The sequence below is a fragment of the Rhinopithecus roxellana genome, chromosome 1, assembly GCF_007565055.1.
Source record: "Rhinopithecus roxellana isolate Shanxi Qingling chromosome 1, ASM756505v1, whole genome shotgun sequence".
Taxonomy (NCBI): domain Eukaryota; kingdom Metazoa; phylum Chordata; class Mammalia; order Primates; family Cercopithecidae; genus Rhinopithecus; species Rhinopithecus roxellana.
Window position 1 is genome coordinate 117,351,009 of NC_044549.1, and position 19,539 is coordinate 117,370,547.

The 19,539-nt window shown below is 38.4% G+C and overlaps 1 protein-coding gene across 2 annotated transcripts; it reads left to right on the forward strand.

Moving 5' to 3' along the window:
- Positions 1 to 7,150: 7,150 nt before the first annotated feature.
- On the forward strand, positions 7,151 to 11,273 carry RPL22L1 (ribosomal protein L22 like 1). Of its 2 annotated transcripts, none has more exons than XM_010365075.2 (4): positions 7,151 to 7,474; positions 9,230 to 9,322; positions 9,486 to 9,607; positions 11,064 to 11,273. In XM_010365075.2, exons 1-4 carry the CDS (start codon positions 7,466 to 7,468, stop codon positions 11,206 to 11,208), a joined length of 369 nt encoding a protein of 122 aa, XP_010363377.1. In that variant the 5' UTR covers positions 7,151 to 7,465; the 3' UTR covers positions 11,209 to 11,273. The 2 variants fall into 2 exon arrangements, with proteins under 2 accessions (XP_010363377.1, XP_010364035.1); XM_010365733.2 differs by having other exon boundaries at positions 7,446 to 7,474; positions 9,233 to 9,322.
- The last annotated feature ends 8,266 nt before the right edge of the window (positions 11,274 to 19,539 follow it).

The following is a 19,539-nucleotide window of genomic DNA, read 5'->3' on the forward strand; positions in this document are numbered from 1 at the left end:
ACCTGCAGAGACTCAAATGTTTTCACTAAAACTTTAAAATTTTAAGATATGTAGTATGGGTATTACTAATTGTGCATTTTACATTTCAAAAATAGTTAAAATTCAGATGTTAAGTCTTTGACTTAAAAAACCTTAAAATGTAGATAATACCCTAATAATAATAACTTTGTTATATTATTAAAATATATTTGTCTGTTAACTTCATCAGTTGTATTAAATAAAAATAAAGTTAACTTAACAGCTTGCCCTATTCGTGTGTATCTACATCTTTAAAACAATTTCATACCCAAAAATTGTATGACTTAAGTGTATGCCACTTTAAAAAAAAATCTAACTTGTTTTTATTGAGTACTTTTATATTCTAGGTCCTCACGTAGTGCCCTAGCATTATGGCTGGGACTATTAATTTCTAAATATTAGTTTGAGGTTTAGGTACAGTTTTATTTTTAAATGTTTAATGTTTTTTAAACTATATAAAATAGTCACTTGGTTCAAAATTCAGCAGGTACAAAAGACTAAAGACATTTTCCCCTCTTCATCCCCTTCCTATGTGTCCTTCCAGAGATATTTAATGTAAGAGAGGGCAGTGCTACTTCCCTCACCCCTGATTTCCCAGGGTCTGAGGTGTTTCTTTCCTACAAGCTGGAGTTGCTGTTCCCTTTCCACAACATGAGTGGTGCGATAATTCCCTGAAGCAAACGCTTCACCCTTTTGCCAGTCCTCACTGTGTCTAATGCACACCAACTGGACATGTTCATTTCTAGGTGGCTCAGTGGTTTCTTCCTTATACACTGTACCATTCTAGAACATCCCTCTTGCTCCCTGACATGGGAGCCATGCCAGAGATACCATGGCAGTTGTCACCTTGTATCTATGATCATTACAAATACCCATAATCTACCAGAACCACAATGCAAAGTGGGGCAGTAAAAGAAGTACCGGTTAAGGTCTTCTAGCCTCTATCCCCACTCCTTTTTGCCACTTGCAAATTCGGTAGCCCAGTTACCCAGAGGGAGGCATAGGAGGGAAAAAGAAGACTGAAAAGGGCTAATTATGAGTTGTGTCTCTTACAATTTACCTGCATCTTATCCTTCCCCCACCCCCCCATCATTAAATCATTAAACATTCTATCCAAATAGAATGGCCTTCTATGGAACTGCATATTTGGAAACCATACTGCTTGTCTAAATTATTCACTCCACTGGGAACTTAAAATATCTGTTTCCCACAATACTTGTAGTCATATCAGTTACAACCACTGGTTGTGTATTGGTTCAAAAGGACGTACCTACAAGGTTGTATCAATCCATTGTCCAATTTGAGAAGTTTGGTTTTTTTTTCTGAATCCAGTTAAAATAATTTTTGGCTACACCCAGGGACACTTCCCAGGACCACAATGACTTGTAGTCTAGTGCCCAAGAAAGCCAAAAAGGCCCAGCAGATCCCCAACAGATTCTAATGAAGAAGTTCATCGACTAACACTCATAGTGTGTCTGCATTTTTCCTTCATAATTATGCGAATTTCACTTAATGTGGCTGTCACTGTAGCTCATTTTAATTGCTATACAATCAATGAGGTAAATCTTTTGCACATATATCAAATATTACCATCCTGATGTTAGAGATTTTCTTTCCAAGGCAAATAGAACTTTCACACAAAAAAAAGGACATTTAGAGCATAAAGAAAACAGCAGTAGCTTCTATAAAGCAGAAATATTAAAAACACTGTGTTACCAGTCCCAAGTGAAATTAAAACTAGAAAATAAAAAGGTCTTTCTAACTAGAAATTTAAAACCTATTATGCAGTGTACAATGAAAAGGGAAATACAAAAATTAAGGAATTCCTGAAAGATAATGAAAATACTATATATTAGAATCTATGTAAAAGTATTATCAGAGGAAAATTCATTGCCCTACCATCTATATAAATAAAAATGACAGAATGAACATAAGTAAATAGTAAATCAAACAGCTAGAAAAATAAACCAAAAGGAAGCACACAGGAGGAAGTAACAATAACAAAAGCAGAAATTAATGAGATGAATAAGAAAAATAGCAAATTAAATAGATTAAAATTCTAGTTATTGGAAAAATTAACAAAATAGATTGATCATTAGCTATTTAATAAACATGAAGAAAGCACAAATGCAAAAATGGGAAATGACAAGAAGGAATCACTGATAATGTAGAGGAAATAAAAATAAAACAAAACTGCAAATCTATGCACATAAATTTGAAAACCTAGATGATACAGTTTCTTAGGAAAATATGGTTATTAAAATTGACCTCAGTAAAGACAGAAAGCTTAAACTGTAATTTTAATAGAACTACAGAAAGTTGTCAAGAAACTGTCCCACAAAGAAACCAAGCTGGGGTTGCTGTTCCCACAAAGAAACCAACCAAACAAAACGGGGTCCAAATGGTTTCATAGGAGAATTTTACCAAACTTTCAGAGACCATATGGTCCTAACATTATGTACAATGTTTCAGAATAGGGAAAATAATCTAAATTCTTTTTACGAAGCAAGTATAACTTTGATCCTAAACCTGTTAAAAATAACAAAAAATATATTGAAGCAAAAATCCTAATATAATACTAGTTTTTAGACTCAAACACCACATGAAGAAAGTAATACACCAGTGTCTATCAGAAATGTAAGAATGGTTCAATATTAGAAAATCTATTAATATAGCTCACTATCATAGGACATATATTAATATATTGGGAAATCTTTTCATAGCATTTACTATATTAATAGGTATAAAGGGAAAAAAGAAGGCTGGGCATGGTGGCTCACGCCTGTAATCCGAAACGGATGGATGGCTTGAGCCCAGGATTTGAGACCAACTTGGGAAACATAGCGAAACCCCATCTCTACAAAAAAATACAATTAGCCAGGTGTGGTGGAGCGCACCAGTAGTCTCAGCTACTTAGGAGGCTGAGGTCGGATGATCACTGGAGCCCAGGGGGTGGAGGCTACAGTGAGCTGTGACTGTGCCTGCACTCCACCCTGGGTGACAAAGCAAGATCTGTTTCAAATAAACAAATTAAAAATTTGAAAAAACATGATTTTCTGCATACTGAAAAAAAATTTAGGTAAAACAAGATCCATTCTTTTTTTTTTTTTTTTTTTTTTTTTTTTTTTTTTTTTTTTTTTTTTTTTGAGACGGAGTCTCGCTGTGTCGCCCAGGCTGGAGTGCAGTGGCGCGATCTCGGCTCACTGCAAGCTCCGCCTCCCGGGTTCCCGCCATTCTCCCGCCTCAGCCTCCGAGTAGCTGGGACTACAGGCGCCCGCCACCGCGCCCGGCTAGTTTTTTGTATTTTTAGTAGAGACGGGGTTTCACCGTGTTAGCCAGGAGGGTCTCGATCTCCTGACCTCGTGATCCACCCGCCTCGGCCTCCCAAAGTGCTGGGATTACAGGCTTGAGCCACCGCGCCCGGCAACAAGATCCATTCTTAAAAAATCTCTTTAGAAAATAGACATGTATGAATACTTATTTGATGTAAATGTATTTATGTTTATATATGTTAACATGGTACACCTAACAGCTATGTATGTGTGTGTATACATATGTATAAACATGTGCATATATATGTGTGTGTGTGTTTGCATAAAATTCCAAAAGCTAGCCTTTTCCTTGGTGGAGAAATGCTGAAGGCAGTCTCACTAAGGTCAAGAACTAGACAAGAATGCTCAATATCTTGACCCCTATTGTTTTGGAAGTATTAGCCAGTACAAGTGGACAAGAGAAAATAGACGTATTAAAATTTTAAGAATAAAAGAAAAAATAAGACTTTTCTGTTTTCAGATGATCTGATAGTATATCTGGAAAATCCCAGATAATCAATGATAAAGCTAACTCAAACAATAAAGTTGTCCATCAAGGTAGCAGGAAATAAAATTAACATGCAAAAATAAATAGTTTTATATATACAAATAATAACCAATTAGAAGACATAATGAAAGGAAAATGTTCAAAGCCTATACAAGGAAAGCTATAAATCACTCCCAAAAGACAGAGTTGACCTGAACAAATTCCATATTATTGGTTGATAGCTAGTTAGTAAGATGATAGTTCTACCTAATTTAATTTATAATTTTAATACAGTCTTAATAAAAATGCCAAGTTTTTTAAATGAAGTTAAACAAGTTGTTAATAAAGTTCATACAGAAATATGAACGTGCAAGAATCACTACGAAAATATTGAAAAGACAGAACTGAGTGGGGACTAGCATGACCAGAAATTAAAACATATTACAAAGCCTCTATATCAAAACAGTGAGGTACTGGCAAGTGAAAAGATAGGTCAATGGAATAGAATAGAAAATCCAGAGTCTAAAATGCATTTCTCCAGAGAGCATTTGCCCTTGCTTCTGTCTGGTGTTAATAATACAAGCACACTTTAAACTACATACTCAGTTTGGAGCTTTTTCATGCTATCTGGGCAGAGCTAATTCAAGCTCCAAACATGTAGGATCATGGCTTGTCATTTCTGCTCCCTAAAAATTATTTTACTTTTCCACCAGCTCAAGCATACATTAAAAAATTATTTATAAAACTATATTTTAGACCAGGCACAATGGCTCACACCTGTAATCCCAGCACTTTGGGAGGCCAAGGTGGGCGGATCAGTTGAGGCCAAGAGTTCGAGACCAGCCTGGTCAACATGGCGAAATCCCTACTAAAAATAGAAAAATTAGCCGTGTGTGGTGGTAAGCGCCTGTAATCCCAGCTACTTGGGAGGCTGAAGCAGGAGAATTGCTTGAACCCGGGAGACAGAGGTTGCAGTGAGCTGAGATTGCACCACTGCACTCCAGCTTAGGCAATAGAGCAAGACTATGTCTCTAAAAAATAAATAAATGCATACATAAAAATAAAACTATATTTTAGCCATTCGTAAGGTTGTTACATATGGAGGAGTTTTTCTGTATTTTTTTGCTTACTGATCCATTTACTAAGGCTTCAGCATCATATAGATCCAATGACTGAAGTTTATATTAAATACATATCTATCATCTATTACAATATCTTATATTGAAAGAGCTGGAAAGGCACACTCCCTTTCATTGTTCTAAAGTGTCTTGGCTCTTTTCAGACATTTATTGAGTCGTAATTTAGAATTAGCTGTCAACACAAGCCATAAATAACGAAATCATGTACTTTGCAGCAACATGGCTGCAGCTGGAGGCCATTATCCTAGGCGAATTAATGCAGGAACAGAAAACCAAATATTGTACTTCTCACTTATAAGTGGGAACTAAACATTGGATACTCATGGACATCATGGAATGTTCTCAACACACAAAAAAATGAAAAATGTTTGAGGTGTTTAATATCCAAATTACTGTGATTTGATCATTACATATTGTATCCATGTATTAAAATATCACATTATCCCATGCAATATTATATATAGAAATATATACAATGATGATGTATCAGTAAATTTTTACAAAATAGACACTGGGACTACTAGAAGTGGGTAAGGGTTGAAAATCTAACTACTGGGTACTATTTTCACTACCTGGGTGAAGGGATCAATCGCACCACAAACCCCACCGTCACTATATATACTCACGTAACAAAACTGCACATGTACCCTCTGAATCTAAAATAAATGTTAAAATCATTTTTTTAATTAGCTGTCAAATTTTTAAAAAATAACTATGGGGTATTGACTAGCATTGTGTGACTATATACATGCCCACACACGCAGTTTGGGAAGAACTGAATTATTTACAACTTTTAGTCTTCCCATCTGAATATTATTTTTTATTATATAATATAAATGTATTAATATTTTTTATTATATAATATAAATGTATTATTATTTAATACATTTCTCGTTAATATTCTTAAGTTTTGGTGTTTTTTTTTTGTTCTAATTGACAAATTTTTCCCCCATTACAGTTTCTAATTAGTTATTTGGCGATTACTTGTTATTGTGAAACAGGTATGTTTTCATATCCTCTTTGTACAAATGGCTTAATAGTGCTTAAGGAGTTTATTGTCAAGACATGGAAGACTGCTAAAGACAAGCAAAATAAGAATCATTTCTGCCCCTCAGCTTAGGCAGCCTTTGAGGAGGAAATGCCAATGGCTCCCTTCTATCCCTTTAATGTTTGGAAAAAGAAATGTAATTATTGTGGCTCTTAAGGCAGACAACTAAAAAATCTTGTTGAAATGGATTTCTTCTAGGAATTCAGGGCCTCTCTTCAGACTCCACAAGTCATATGCTCTATTAAAGCATAGTTTCCACGATAACTACTTGCTGGCATAAAGGCCATGAACAGTTCTTACTTTCTGGGGTCATTCTTCAAATTAACAACAAAGTCCACCCCATCCCATACCCCTACCCCTAGGTATGATAATTTCATCTCCGCGAAAACGTATTACCTTCTAATCTGATGTCAATTTACAATCCTTCAAAGCTCAAAAGCTACTTTTTCCTTTTGTCAGCAAGACACTTCCACCCTCGTATGTCTTGTACATACTGATAGGTCACAGCAAACATTCATTGAATTTTAACTGGGGAGCATTTTGGATGGAAATCAAGAGACCTGGCATTAACTCTAAAACCCATGATAAATTATACAAACGAATGAACAAGAAGCAAGCACTACGTGTTTTTCTCTTTAAGACAGAGTCTCACTCTGTCACGCAGGCTGTAGTGCAGTGGCAGATCTCGACTCTGCAACTTTCTCCTCCCAAGTTTAGCAATGTTCCTGCCTCAGCCTCCCAAGTGGCTGGGAATACAGAAGCGCACCACCACCCGGGCTAATTTTTTTTAAATTGTTTGTAGAGACGGATTCTCCCTATGCCTATGCTGCCAAGGGTGGTCTCGAACTCCTGGGCTCAAGAGATCCTCCGGCCTCGGCCTCCCAAAGTGCTGGGATTACAGGTGTGGGCCACCACGCCCATACATATACATAAATGCTTTTTTTCCGAGGACCTGGTCCCCGAAGCACCGATTTCCCTCAACAGTCATTTAGAAAACGAGGCTCACAGACAAAACACAAACAAATAACTTTTTGGCTGGAGGATTATAACTGCAATAAAAGAGGAGATCCCAAAGCAACCCGAGACACTGTCTTGCCCTGATTGGAAACGGGATTCCGGTGATTAGTGAAAGATGACCCCTGCATCCCTCGCGTGCGTCCGTATCCGGGAGCAGCCACTAGGTAACTGTAGGGGCCACTGCGATCAATCAACTTGTACAGCCAGGAGCGGAAACCCGAGAGTCAGTTCAACCACTGCCACCTGCGTGCGCCCGCGGAAAGCCGATTCCCTACTGGCGTCGGACTGCGCACTGGTTTCCCAGGTTACCGGCCTCCGCGCTCCTCCTGCTTTCTTTTCCTGGAGGCGACAATCTGACGCTCTCAGCGCGTGACGCAGCACGCTTTGGTATAAATACAGACGCTCGGTCGTAGCTTCCTCTCTGCTCGCGCGGCCGACTCGCAAGATGGCGCCGGTGAGTGAGCGATGTCTTCGTGGGAGTGTTGTGCGGCAATTTAATGATTTTTGCTCTAACGAATTTTGCATCTGTCGAGTGGGGACGTCTCAGTCGAGATAAAGGGAGGGGAATAGTGGAGGCTGGGTCAGAAACACAACCAAAACGCGAGGATCCTGAATTGTTTTTCGAGACTTCTGGCATCTGCCATGCGGTCTAGTGGAGTTGGAGCTGGGCTCGGAATTGGTTTAGAATGGGTGGTTTTGGACACGCGGGAAAGAGGGAGGCACAGCTGTAAATTGGCCACTGGTACTGCAATCTGAGCCATTTATTTACTGTCTTGCGCCTGATAATGCTTTTGCCACTCTGGACTGGGTAGGGGAAAGGTGAGTAATCGGGCCGGTCTGACGACCTGTGCCAGGCCAGAGGGAACTCCGAGGCGCTCAGCTCCCGCGATGGCCGACATCACAGAAGTTTCTGAGAACTTTCAGTTGGGGAAGAAACTTCTCTGTGAAGTAATTTTTAGAAAAGTAAAAGCCTAGATTCCAGCAATGTGAAATGAACCTGCTTCAGATATTGTACTTAAGTCGTTAGTAAAGGAACCAGTAAGATGTTAAAATGTTCCTAAGAATATCTGAAAAGATAGGTATATATATGTAATTTACAGAAAAAGTTAGGATAAAATTGCTGGGCTAGCTACAAAGCTGGGTAATGCCCAGCATGGCCATAAACCCTACAGGGTTATCTGTTCCATTAGACAGAAATTGTTTGTGTCTCCCAAATTAACTTCTGCGCCAACTGCGTGATTTTCTTTTGGTACATGTTACCGTGCTACCTGAGAAAGCAAACTAAGGTGTAATGCTTGGTAGCCTTTTGGGTGGATCGAAATTGGAGGTTATCATCTGATAAATACTGATTTGTTTATATTACAGTGAATGTACCTGGTTACTGGCTACAGCAACATTTTGCTTATGTAGCCATATTATATGGTCTTGGTATAAAAGGTTTGGATATGGAAAATTTAAGTTCCACGGTGTTGGCTTTTCTTTTTTGTTGAGACAGAGTCTGTCCACCAGGTCGGAGTACAGTGGCATGATCAGGCTCACTGCAACCTCCGTTTCCTGGGTTCAAGCAATCCTCCCGACTTAGCCTTCTGAATAGCTAGGATTACAAGCATGCATCACCACACCTGGCTAATTTTTGTATTTTAACTAGAGATGGGGTTTCACCATGTTAGCCAGGCTGGTCTCAAACTCCTGACCTCAAGTGATCCTCCTGCCTCAGCCTCCCAGAGTGCTGGGGCCGCGCCTAGCCTTTATTTGGTTGTTTTTAAAAATTTTTTTTCTTTCTTTTTTTTTTTTTAACCGAAGTCCTCTTCCCTTGCCTATAACAACGTAAGAATTGAATTTCCTAGACATAGATGGATGGAATCCTGGCTCTGGCACTTAATTGTGCTTGGGCTAGGAGGTTTACTAATCTGTTTCCATCTGCAGTGGGGTGGCAGTAAAGCATGATAGTTTAAAGTTGAACATCGGTGGTATGGAAAACAATGAAAGTCCATAACCTTTTGACATCTTGAACATATTAGGACTTGGTTAGAGGTTCACATCAATCCTGGGGTGGGTGGGGTTTTTTAATTTTTATTTTTGTTACATTTCTGTATATGTAACCTCACAGTACATTGTACAGATTGCATTGGTACAAACTTTAAAATTGTTTGTACCAATTGAATAAATTGTTTTATATAGCTAACATAATTATTTCGCATTTATGTAGCAGAAAGACAAGAAGCCCAAAAGGTCAACCTGGAAGTTTAATTTGGACCTCACTCATCCAGTAGAAGATGGAATTTTTGATTCTGGAAATTTTGTAAGTATCATTCTACTCGGCTCATTTTTATAATCTGAGTTATTTATAGTGGTTTAAATATGTAATATTTGATAATAACCTAAGCTGTATTCCTAGGGTACCTTCCCTAGTGAATATCTAGGGTTCTCTTCCCTAGCTGTGCATTTTTTCTGTTTTAAAATAGGAACAATTTCTACGGGAGAAGGTTAAAGTCAATGGCAAAACTGGAAATCTCGGGAATGTTGTTCACATTGAACGCTTCAAGAATAAAATCACAGTTGTTTCCGAGAAACAGTTCTCTAAAAGGTTGGTACCTTTGCAAATTTTAATAAAATTATAGTAGTTTTTGGAATATTTCATAGAATGTGTAATTATTACATGTATTCTGTTTATATGCAAGAATAAATAAGAACTTACTAAAGGCCTACATAAATGGGAAATTCAGTAAATGAGTGCCAATTGCTGATTCTAGTTGTAAGTGTAATTTATTGCTAGAATATAGGGCAGTTGTGTCCACGGTCCCGGTCCCGTAAATTACAGGCCCTGTAAATCCAAGTTGTATATAACCTTTAATGCTGAGTACTTTAGTATTTGAGTGTGTTGCAAGAAACATGTCTAATGTGTACATAGGAGGATTGTCTCAACTTAATGATACAAACCATTTCTTAAAATTTTTTAAGGTTTTAGTTATTTATTCAGGAGAGGTAGCCGATCAGAAGCAAAGTCTTAACATCTTGCTGCCAGTTTTTGTTTTATTCACCATATATTAAATACTTCATGGGCAGCACAGGACTGGGTAACCCAACAGTGAACCAAGCAGACAGTTTAACCACCACCAAGAAACTTCTAGTGGAGAAGGGAGAGAGTGAAATGGAATTAATCAAGCAGTGATAAGTGCTGTAAGGGCATAAAGCTAGTTGCAAAGTTTTTGGGTAAGTTGATAAGTTGTTCAGGAAATGAAATGCAGAAGTGAGCCTTGCAATTGGGGGATAATTGTTACAGGCAGGATGAACCAGAAGCCTGGTGGATTAAAGTAATAATAACAAAGCCAGTGTGTCTGGGGTGTAGTGTTTTGGGAGGAATGCATGAGGTGGGAGGGTGTCTGGGGAGCAGATCTTGAAAGCCATGGGATGTGTAAGGGGAAGCAATTGTTCATTGTGGCTGAAAAAGACTGAAGGTGTAAGAGCTGATTTCAGTAAGAAACGATGATGGCTTGGACTAAAGTGGTTGCAGTACATGTTAACTGAGATTATAGTCACTAAGGATTCAGAGATAAAAATGTAGTAGCTGTCCTCAAGGATCTTACAGATAATCAGATAATTACTATGAAATACAACTCTGATTACATTACATGTAGAGAGGGCCTAAGAATTTTCAGAGAAGTTGAGACTTAATGAGCATAGTAAGAATTTAACCCTATTAATAGGTTCCCTCTTGAGCCAGGGTGGGATTGGGAGTTAGGGGGCTTAATAGTGGTGAAGGGGGTGTTAACGTTTTCACATACATATATATATATATACACACACATACATAATATATTTGAAGAGTAAAATCATATTGCTTAAATAATTTGGCTGTGGCAGTATGACAAGAGGATGCTACCCTAACAGTCTTGCACAATGCATAGTGTGAAAGGAAGGATGAAATACTTTGGAGGAAGCTAGGTACAGAAAAGATGAAAATGATGTATATTTTTCATACAATAAACCTTTACATAGTAGGAATTGTATTTCTTAATGAAATTTATGTTTTTATTTTAAAGGTATTTGAAATACCTTACCAAGAAATACCTTAAGAAAAACAATCTTCGTGATTGGCTTCGAGTGGTTGCATCTGACAAGGAGACCTATGAACTTCGTTACTTCCAGATTAGTCAAGATGAAGATGAATCAGAGTCGGAGGACTAGGCAAAGGCTCCCCTTACAGGGCTTTGCTATCAGTGAATAAAAAATATTATACTCTTAAACTTTTATCTCATTCTTTTATTTGAGTATGCTGTTTACATGATTTTGATTTCCCTCTGATAATTTCTGTCAACAGTATTTAAATAGCTTATAGCTAGTAGAATTTTTTTCCCAGGATTTCCAAAATCTTTCATGTACTCAGGTAAAAGTAGTGTTATATAGGACATCTTTTTTTTAGACAGTCTTGTTGTGTCTCACAGGCTGGAGTGCAATGACTCAGCTTCCCAAATAGCTGGAATTACAGGTATGTACCACCATGCCCAACTAATTTTTTGTACTTTCAGTAGAGTTTGGCCATGTTGGCCAGCCTGGTTTTGAACTCCTGACTTCAAGTGATCTATCTAGCTGTGAGCCTCCATGCCTGGCCAGGAAATCTTAACTGTAGAACAATTTTTTATATAGCTGTATAAAATGTATATGATTGTCTTGACAGTCTCAAATATCATTTTTAATAGTTTGTAATCTCAAGTGCTTAGAGCAGTTCTTTCATGTAAGTTGCTCTGTGTTACTCTTCTGCTTCAGAATTTGTTCTTCTAGTTAGCCCAAAGACTCTATGGGTGTGAGTCTTGCTATAAACCAATGTTTAACTGCTTATTAGAAAGCCCTCACTGCCCACCTTGTAGGAACCAGAAACTCAAAACCAAATCTCAACTCAGCTACTGAATCTACTGTGGTCCTTGTCTGAAAAATTAATTCACTTGGTTGGAATCCTGTCTCAGACCATCTTCATCTCTTTCTCAAAAGCCCCTACCCCTACACTGGAATGTTGGTTGTCTATTAAAACTTAAAAGTGGATGGACCCTTTCTCCTGAATAAAGTGACCTTTGAAAGCTCTAATTGAAATGGTTTGGCAGAATCCATACTGCAGGAGATTGGAGAAGACGAGAATGATGTGCCTTTTTGTACCACTGAGCCTGATGCTGCCACTGCTTCAGGTACTTAGATGAGTCCTGATGCTAATACAATTGTATTGCCAAACGTATCTTGACAGTTACAACCTAATATATGCATTAATTGGTTTGGGGATTGCTTGAAATGATAGTTTAATTGTTTTAATGCATTTTCCTAAAAATTTAAGTGCTCCCATCATCTTTGTGCAATACCTCAGTGCAGCAACTCCTTGATTCTTGAATGACTCAACTTCCTAACTTGGCTCTACCCCATTTTTTCTATTTTTCATGTTTTTCACAAATAGTTAACCAGGTACCTACTACTGTGCGCCGCTGCAGAACATTGAGGATGTATGTGATGGTGAGTAAAAACGCTCAGCCTACTCTGTTGTGTTAGTATGATGAGGGAAACTGATCAAATCACATGCGAACAAATTTGCTGCTACCAAAGGGAGGGCTTAATAAAAGGAATTTCATCTGGGAAGTCAAAGTTTGTGAGCACTTTGTAGAACAGGAAAGGTAGACAGTATCTGGGAAGGGGAAAGTAGGGTGTTCCAGACAGAGGGGGGAGCACTTCTGAAGTTCTCAGGGCATTGGGAGTCTGGTTGGCCAGAGTACATTCTGGACTAAATGTGATCATGAGGATAATCTGGAAAAGTAGAAGCTAGCCAATGCAGGACTGAAGTCCATGTTTTCATCTTGAGGGCAATGGGAGTAATGAAAGTAATGTGACCTGATGAGATGAGCATTTTGAAAAATATCAGACTGTATTGTGGAGAATGGACTTTTTGTTGTTTTGTTTTGTTTTTTGAGAGGGAGTCTCGCTTTGTTGCCCAGGCAGGAGTGCAGTGGCATGACCATGGCTCACTGCAACCTCCACCTCCCAGGCTCAAGTGATTCTCCCGCCTCAGCCTTCCGAGTAGCTGGGATTACAGGCGCCTACCACTACACCTGGCTAATTTTTGTATTTTTTTAGTACAGATGGGGTTTCACCATGTTGGCTAGGCTGGTCTTGAAATCCTGACCTCAAGTGATCCACCTGTCTCGGCCTCCCAAAGTGCTGGGATTACAGGTGTGAGCCACCGCACCGGACCTGTTCTCAGTATTTTACATGAATTGACTCATTTATCATCATTCTTTTGAGATAAGTATTAATATCCACATTGGCAGCTAGGGAAACTGAGGCACATAGAGTTAAGTAATTCATCCAAAGTCACACAGTAAGTTATGCAACCCAAAGTTGAGAAAGAGGGTGGCTTTGGGAAATTGAGCAGGGACAATGCAAATTTTAAGGTTAAATTACATTTAGGAAGTAATGAACAATGAGGATGGGTGAAATTGCCTATGGAGAGCAAATGAGAATCAAGTATTAGCAAACACCAATTGCTTCTATTCTTTTCCTAGAGTGATCTTTCAAAAACACATCTAATATTCACGTTTAAAATTCTTGAAAGCTAATTTAGCATTTAATATTTATTGTGTGCCAGGGGCTGGGTATATTATGTCAAGTAAGATATTCATGCCTTTAAGGTGTTGGCAGGTTTGTTAAATAATAAAATTTATTGAGGGCTACTGCAGGCTAGGTACTGTTTTGGATACTGAAGTAAACAAAATGGAAACTCCTGCCTTCATGAAGATTACAATCCAGTAGAGGAAGACAGACAATAAAATAAAGTATATGTTACATGGTGGTAAATGCTATGAAGAAAAATAAAGGAAATAGGGAATGTAGGAAGGAAGGTGTGTTGCGTCTATAAGTAGGATGAGGGAACATCCTCACTGTTCCCCTCCTCACTTTACTGAGAAAGGCTCATTTGAGTAAAGACCTAAAGGAGATACTGAGTCTCACCAAGTAGATGTCTTGGGGAGAAGCATTTCAGGCATAGAGAATAGCAAGTACAAAGGCCCAAAGGCACAAGCACCCCTGGTATAATCAAGGAACAAGGAGGTCTCTGTGACCTCAGCTGACTGAGTGATGGAGAGTAGAGAGAAGTGAAATTAGAGAAGTAAAAAGAGGTATATGTGGGGTGTGGAGAGTGGGATGATGGTATATTAGTTATCGATTACACTAAAATGTAGCAACTTGAAACAAATATATCTCACAGTTCCTGAGGCTCAAGAATTGGAGGAGCTTATCTGCATAGCTCTGGTTCAGGGTTTCATGAGGTGGCAATCAAGCTGTGAGCATGTGCTGAAGTCATGGAAGAGTTAGCAAACTACTGCCTGTTTTTATAAATAAGATTTTCTGGGAACACATTATTTTGCATGTTGTGTATGATGGAAAAATTGAGTAGTTGCAATATAAACCACATGGCCTGCAAAGCTGGAACTATTTACCATCTAACCCTTTAAGAAAAAGTGACTTGACTGAAGCTGGAAGATCAGCCTCCATGCACACTGACAGGGCTGTTGGCAGGAGAATTCAGTTCTCCAGAATTCTTACTACGTGGCCACTGTATGGCACTGCTGATGACATGACAGCTGGTTTCCCCCGGAGCAAGTGATCCAAGGAAGAGGGAGAAAGAAACCAAGATGGAAGCCACAGTGTCTATAACCGAATCTCAGAAGTAGCATGCCATCACATTTTCGTTATTTTACTGATCACATAGACTAGTCTTGGAAGAGAATAACAAATACCAGGAAGTAGGGATCATTTTTGGGGACCGTCTTGGAGGCTGGCTACCACTGAGGGGATATCAAGTAGGGAGAGTTCTGTAGGCTATTACAAGGGCATCAGCTGTTTTTCTGAGTACAGATAAAGTACTGGGGAGCTACAGATAGACTTGAACAGAGAAATATAATGATCTGATGTATTTTAGATTACAGTGAAGTATTTCGTTAGTCTATGACAAGAAGGAATGAGAATGCAGAGAATCTCTTAATCAGACTGCATTTTAAGAATGTGACTTCACAGTTGTAAAGCTGACTTTATTCTGAAGGGCTGAAAGATTCTTAGATTTTCTTGCCTTGCACAGTCTCTGCAACAGCTGGGAAATTTTTTGTTTTGTTTTTAACTTTTTATGGTTTTTATTTATTTTTAACTTTTTATTATGAAACACTTCAATTATATATGTAAGTAGAAAAAATGTGTTTAATCTATATTCCTTCTACTCCCACATCCCCAGATTATTTTGAAGCAAGTTCCCAACATTTTATCATTTCATCTATAAACGTATGCTTATATCTCTAAATGTTAGTATCTAAAAGATAAGGACTCTTTAAATATAACTACCATACCATTATCACACCTATAACAAATTAACAATAATTTCCTATGTTACCCAATGCCCACTCAGTGCTTAAATTTCCCAAATATCTGGTAATTTTTAACTTGATACAAAGCACAGTTGTAATAAGGTACACAGTTGTAATAAGGTCCACAGTTGCAATTAAATGTCTCTTAACCTCCTTTAAAAGTTTGCCCTCACTCTATCTCTCTCTACTCCGCTACCCCAATTTATTTGTTTATCACACTGGGTCATTTGTCCTATAGAATTTTCCCAATTCAGATTTTCATAATTCCCCTCCCCACAGTGTCATTTAATGTGACCCTCTGTCCACTGTATTTCCTAAAACTTGATGATTGGATCTAGAAGTTTGATCAATATCAGATTCAAGTAATATTTTTTTACCTGAATACTTATAAGTTCCATTGTGCATATCTATTAAGAAGTGTGTAATATGTAGTTTCCTCTTCTGTTGTGTTAGCAGCCATTGATGACCATTGCCTAGATCATTGTTTCCCTAAGGGTTGCCCAATGGTAATACTCTATCATTCCTTTTTCACTTAGTAACTAGAATACCCCTATAAAGAGGTACTTCTCATCAACCCTGAGGTACAGTTCTCATAAGAAAGGTAGGATAAATGCTTGCTTCTTTTCCTTTATATTATAATGTTTCTAGTTAATTCCCAATCAGATATTCTCTAAAGGTGATCAGTGAGGGTTTTCTTTTTTGTTATTTGGTTTTGTTTCGGTTTCTTTGTTTTAGGATCATACCGAAGCTATGATGAAAAAGATATGTTATATTCTAATCCACTGTAGTTACTCTTACTAATATGCAAATAGTCTCATACTGAGCCAATAGGTGCCTCTTCAGGTTGGCTCTTGTATCCTTTTAACATTATCTTATTTGGATTTTATTGCTTATTTGGTTTCTGGTATAATAGGATGTGCTAGGCTCTTGCAGATTTCCTGCCTCAGATCTGAAGTCATCCATTTTTTGTTTGTTTGTTTGTTTTTTGCGACAGTCTTGCTCTCTCATCCAGGCTGAGTGCAGTGGTGCGATCTTGGCTCACTGCAACCTCTGCCTCCCAGGTTCAAGCGATTCTCCTGCCTCAGCCTCCTGAGTATCTGGGACTTCAGGCATGTGCCACCATGCCTGGCTAACTTTTGTATTTTTAGTAGAGACGTGGTTTCGCCATGTTGGCCGGGCTGGTCTTGAACTCCTGACTTCAAGTGATCCTCCTGCCTCAGCCGCCCAAAGTGCTGTGATTACAGGGGTGAGCCAGTGTGCCCAGCCAGGAGTCATCCATTTCTACAAGGAGCTCTGGACTATTTTCTAGGTGCTGGAGATGCTTGTCGTTACTGGACTGGTGTTTGTTTCTAGGCCTTTTCAGTGGACAGAGTGAAGGAATACAGTTTTGTTCTTAAGAGGAAATGATACGTTTATACAGATGCTTCCAATTCAAAATCAGGACAAAAGAGTTTTTATTTCATCAATTGTATGACCACATCTCTTTTTTTCCCATGGTGAAAGTTCCGATTCTCAATGACACCAACACAAATGCTCGTTTGCTTTATCTCACAATGTACATATAACAGTCTAAATAAAATAATACCAACATAACTACCTATGATATAATGACTTTACAGCTTAAGATTGTTTTGCAGTTCTTTTTGTCCTTATGGTATATCCCACTAGAAATGAACAAAATTTCATGTTTTAAAGTCACTAGAAATGATTCATCTCTGTGTGGGTATAGCACAAGCTTGATACACAGAATCATTTGTTTCATTTTGCTTTTGATTTTAAAGTTTGCTTAAGCCCACTTTGTGTTTTATAATTCTATAAAATATTTACAGGATTCTACAGTCCAATCTACAAAACAAAGTATATGTAGAAAAGCCTAGTTTCTCTGTTTGCCTCCTCCATTCTGTCTCATCCTTCCCCATGCAGGTGCCATTTAAAAAGAAAATTACGGTTTATCCCTCCATTGAAAAATGTATATGTATCACTAGTTAAATGATAGTTTATTGTACTCACTTTTCTTCATATTGCTTCTTTTTTCACTTAATAATACTCTGGAGTTGATCGCTCCCTTGTGGATGTACCATCATGTATTCAACAAGTTCCTTACTGATGGGCATTTGTTTCCAGATTTTTTGCTACTGTAAATAGTGCTGCAATTAAAAGCCTTGTGCACATGCCTTTTCATATTTTTGACATTGTATCTTTAGAGTGGAGTTTTTTGTTTGTTTGTTTGTTTTGTTTGTTTGTTTTTTGAGACAGAGTCTTGCTCTATTGCCCAGGCTGGAGTGCAGTGGTACAATCTCAGCTGACTGCAACCTCCGCCTCCTGGGTTCAAGCGATTCTCCTGCCTCAGCCTCCCGGGTAGCTGGGATTACAGGTGCACACCACCATGCCCAGCTAATTTTTGTATTTTTAGTAGAGACGGGGTTTCACTATATTGGCCAGGCTGGTCTCGAACTCCTGACCTTGTGATCCACCCGCCTCGGCCTCCCAAAGTGCTGGGATTACAGGTATGAGCCACCGCGCCAGGCGCCTAGAGTGGAGCTCTAAACACGAGACTTATAGGTCAAAAGATAAATGAATGTGTAATTTCTAGATATTGCTGAATTTCTCTTTACAGGGGTTGTAGCATTTTGCTCTCCCAAGCCCTCCCACCAGCAATCTATGATATCTATTTTCCTAGATTTCATAGATAACGAAATAACTTTGTCCAATTTGAGGCTTTTTATCTGACAGGTGAGACACGGTTTTCAGGGTAATTTTACTTTGCATTGTATTTGTGAGTAAGGTTGAATGTCAATAAGGGTCATCTGCGTATCATTCTCTATGAGCTGCCTATTTATATCTCTAATATGTATCTGTGGAATTCTTGTTTCTATTTTTAATTTTTTACTTTTAGAAGCTCCCTCTATATTAAGGCTGTTAACTCTTTGTGTGTGATGTAAATTACAATTTCTTTTTTCAGTTTCTCATTTGTCTTTTCCCCCTAGTTATGGTATTTTTGTTTTTTAACTTTTTTTTTTGAGACAAAGTCTCGCTGTGTTGCCTAGGCTGGATCATGGCTGACTGCATCCTTGACCTCGTAGGTTCAAGCCATCCTCCCATCTCAGTCTCCTGAGTAGCTGAGACTACAGGCACACACCACCATCCCTGGCTCATTTAAAAAAAAATTTGGGTAGAGATTGGGTCTTGCTGTATCGCTCAGACTGGTCTTGAATTCCTGAGTTCAAGCAATCCTCCTGCCTGAGCCTCCCAAAGTGCTATTATTACAGGTGTGAGCCACCATACCCAGCTGCTATTTTTCTTTTGTTTTATTACTAGTTTTTGTTTTGCTTTGTTGTTGTTTGGTTTTTGCTATAGAAGCATTATTTTTATTTTTGTGTAATTAAATCAATTAACCTTTTTCTTATTGCCATAGTTAGAAAAGTTTTCCCCATTATCAAGTTATAGAATTAATTTATGTTTTCTGCTAGTATTTATATATTTTTATCTTAAAAAATGTGGTCTCTATTCTATTTGGAATTTATCCTGGTTTACAATTTGAGAAGTGGATCCCATTATACCTTTTTCTCATGTGACTACCCACCTATACCATTACCCCTGATGAAAAAGTTCCCAGGAAGCTTTGCTTAGCATAGGTTTTCCTGCTTACTGTCTGGAAACCCTTGTATGTGGTCATGCTGAAGGAACTGGAGTTTAGATATATAGCTTCAGTGTGTGCTCTTTTACAAGCTGGATAATTAAAATGCAAGGAAGGCCAGTTTTAAACAATGTGTTGCATTTACAAAAGGCTTTCTCTTTTTTTTGATCCCTTAACAGCCCTTTGTGGCAGAATATTATCTTCCCATTTTTCAGATGAGAAAACCAGGTCTCAGGTTTACTGGCTTGCCCATGGTCACACCGTGGCACCCACCTCTCACTCCTCATCCAGTGCTCCTCCCACACACATGGCCATGGCACACATCCTGCCTCTCTGTTGCCTACTAGCTTTGTGACCTTGGACACATCTCTTCACCCTCTGGGCCTCAGTTTCCTCTTCTGTATATAAAGAAGTGGTTAAAAATAGGTCAGTGTTTCTCAGGCTTTAGTAACACCTGCTTCCTTTTGATAAACACAGATCTTTCTCATGTTC

Coding starts and splice junctions, on each gene's coding strand:
- RPL22L1 (XM_010365075.2), top strand. Junction 9,323..9,485: donor TTTTTGATTCTGGAAATTTT/GTAAGTATCATT, acceptor GTTTTAAAATAG/GAACAATTTCTACGGGAGAA. Junction 9,608..11,063: donor GAGAAACAGTTCTCTAAAAG/GTTGGTACCTTT, acceptor TTTATTTTAAAG/GTATTTGAAATACCTTACCA.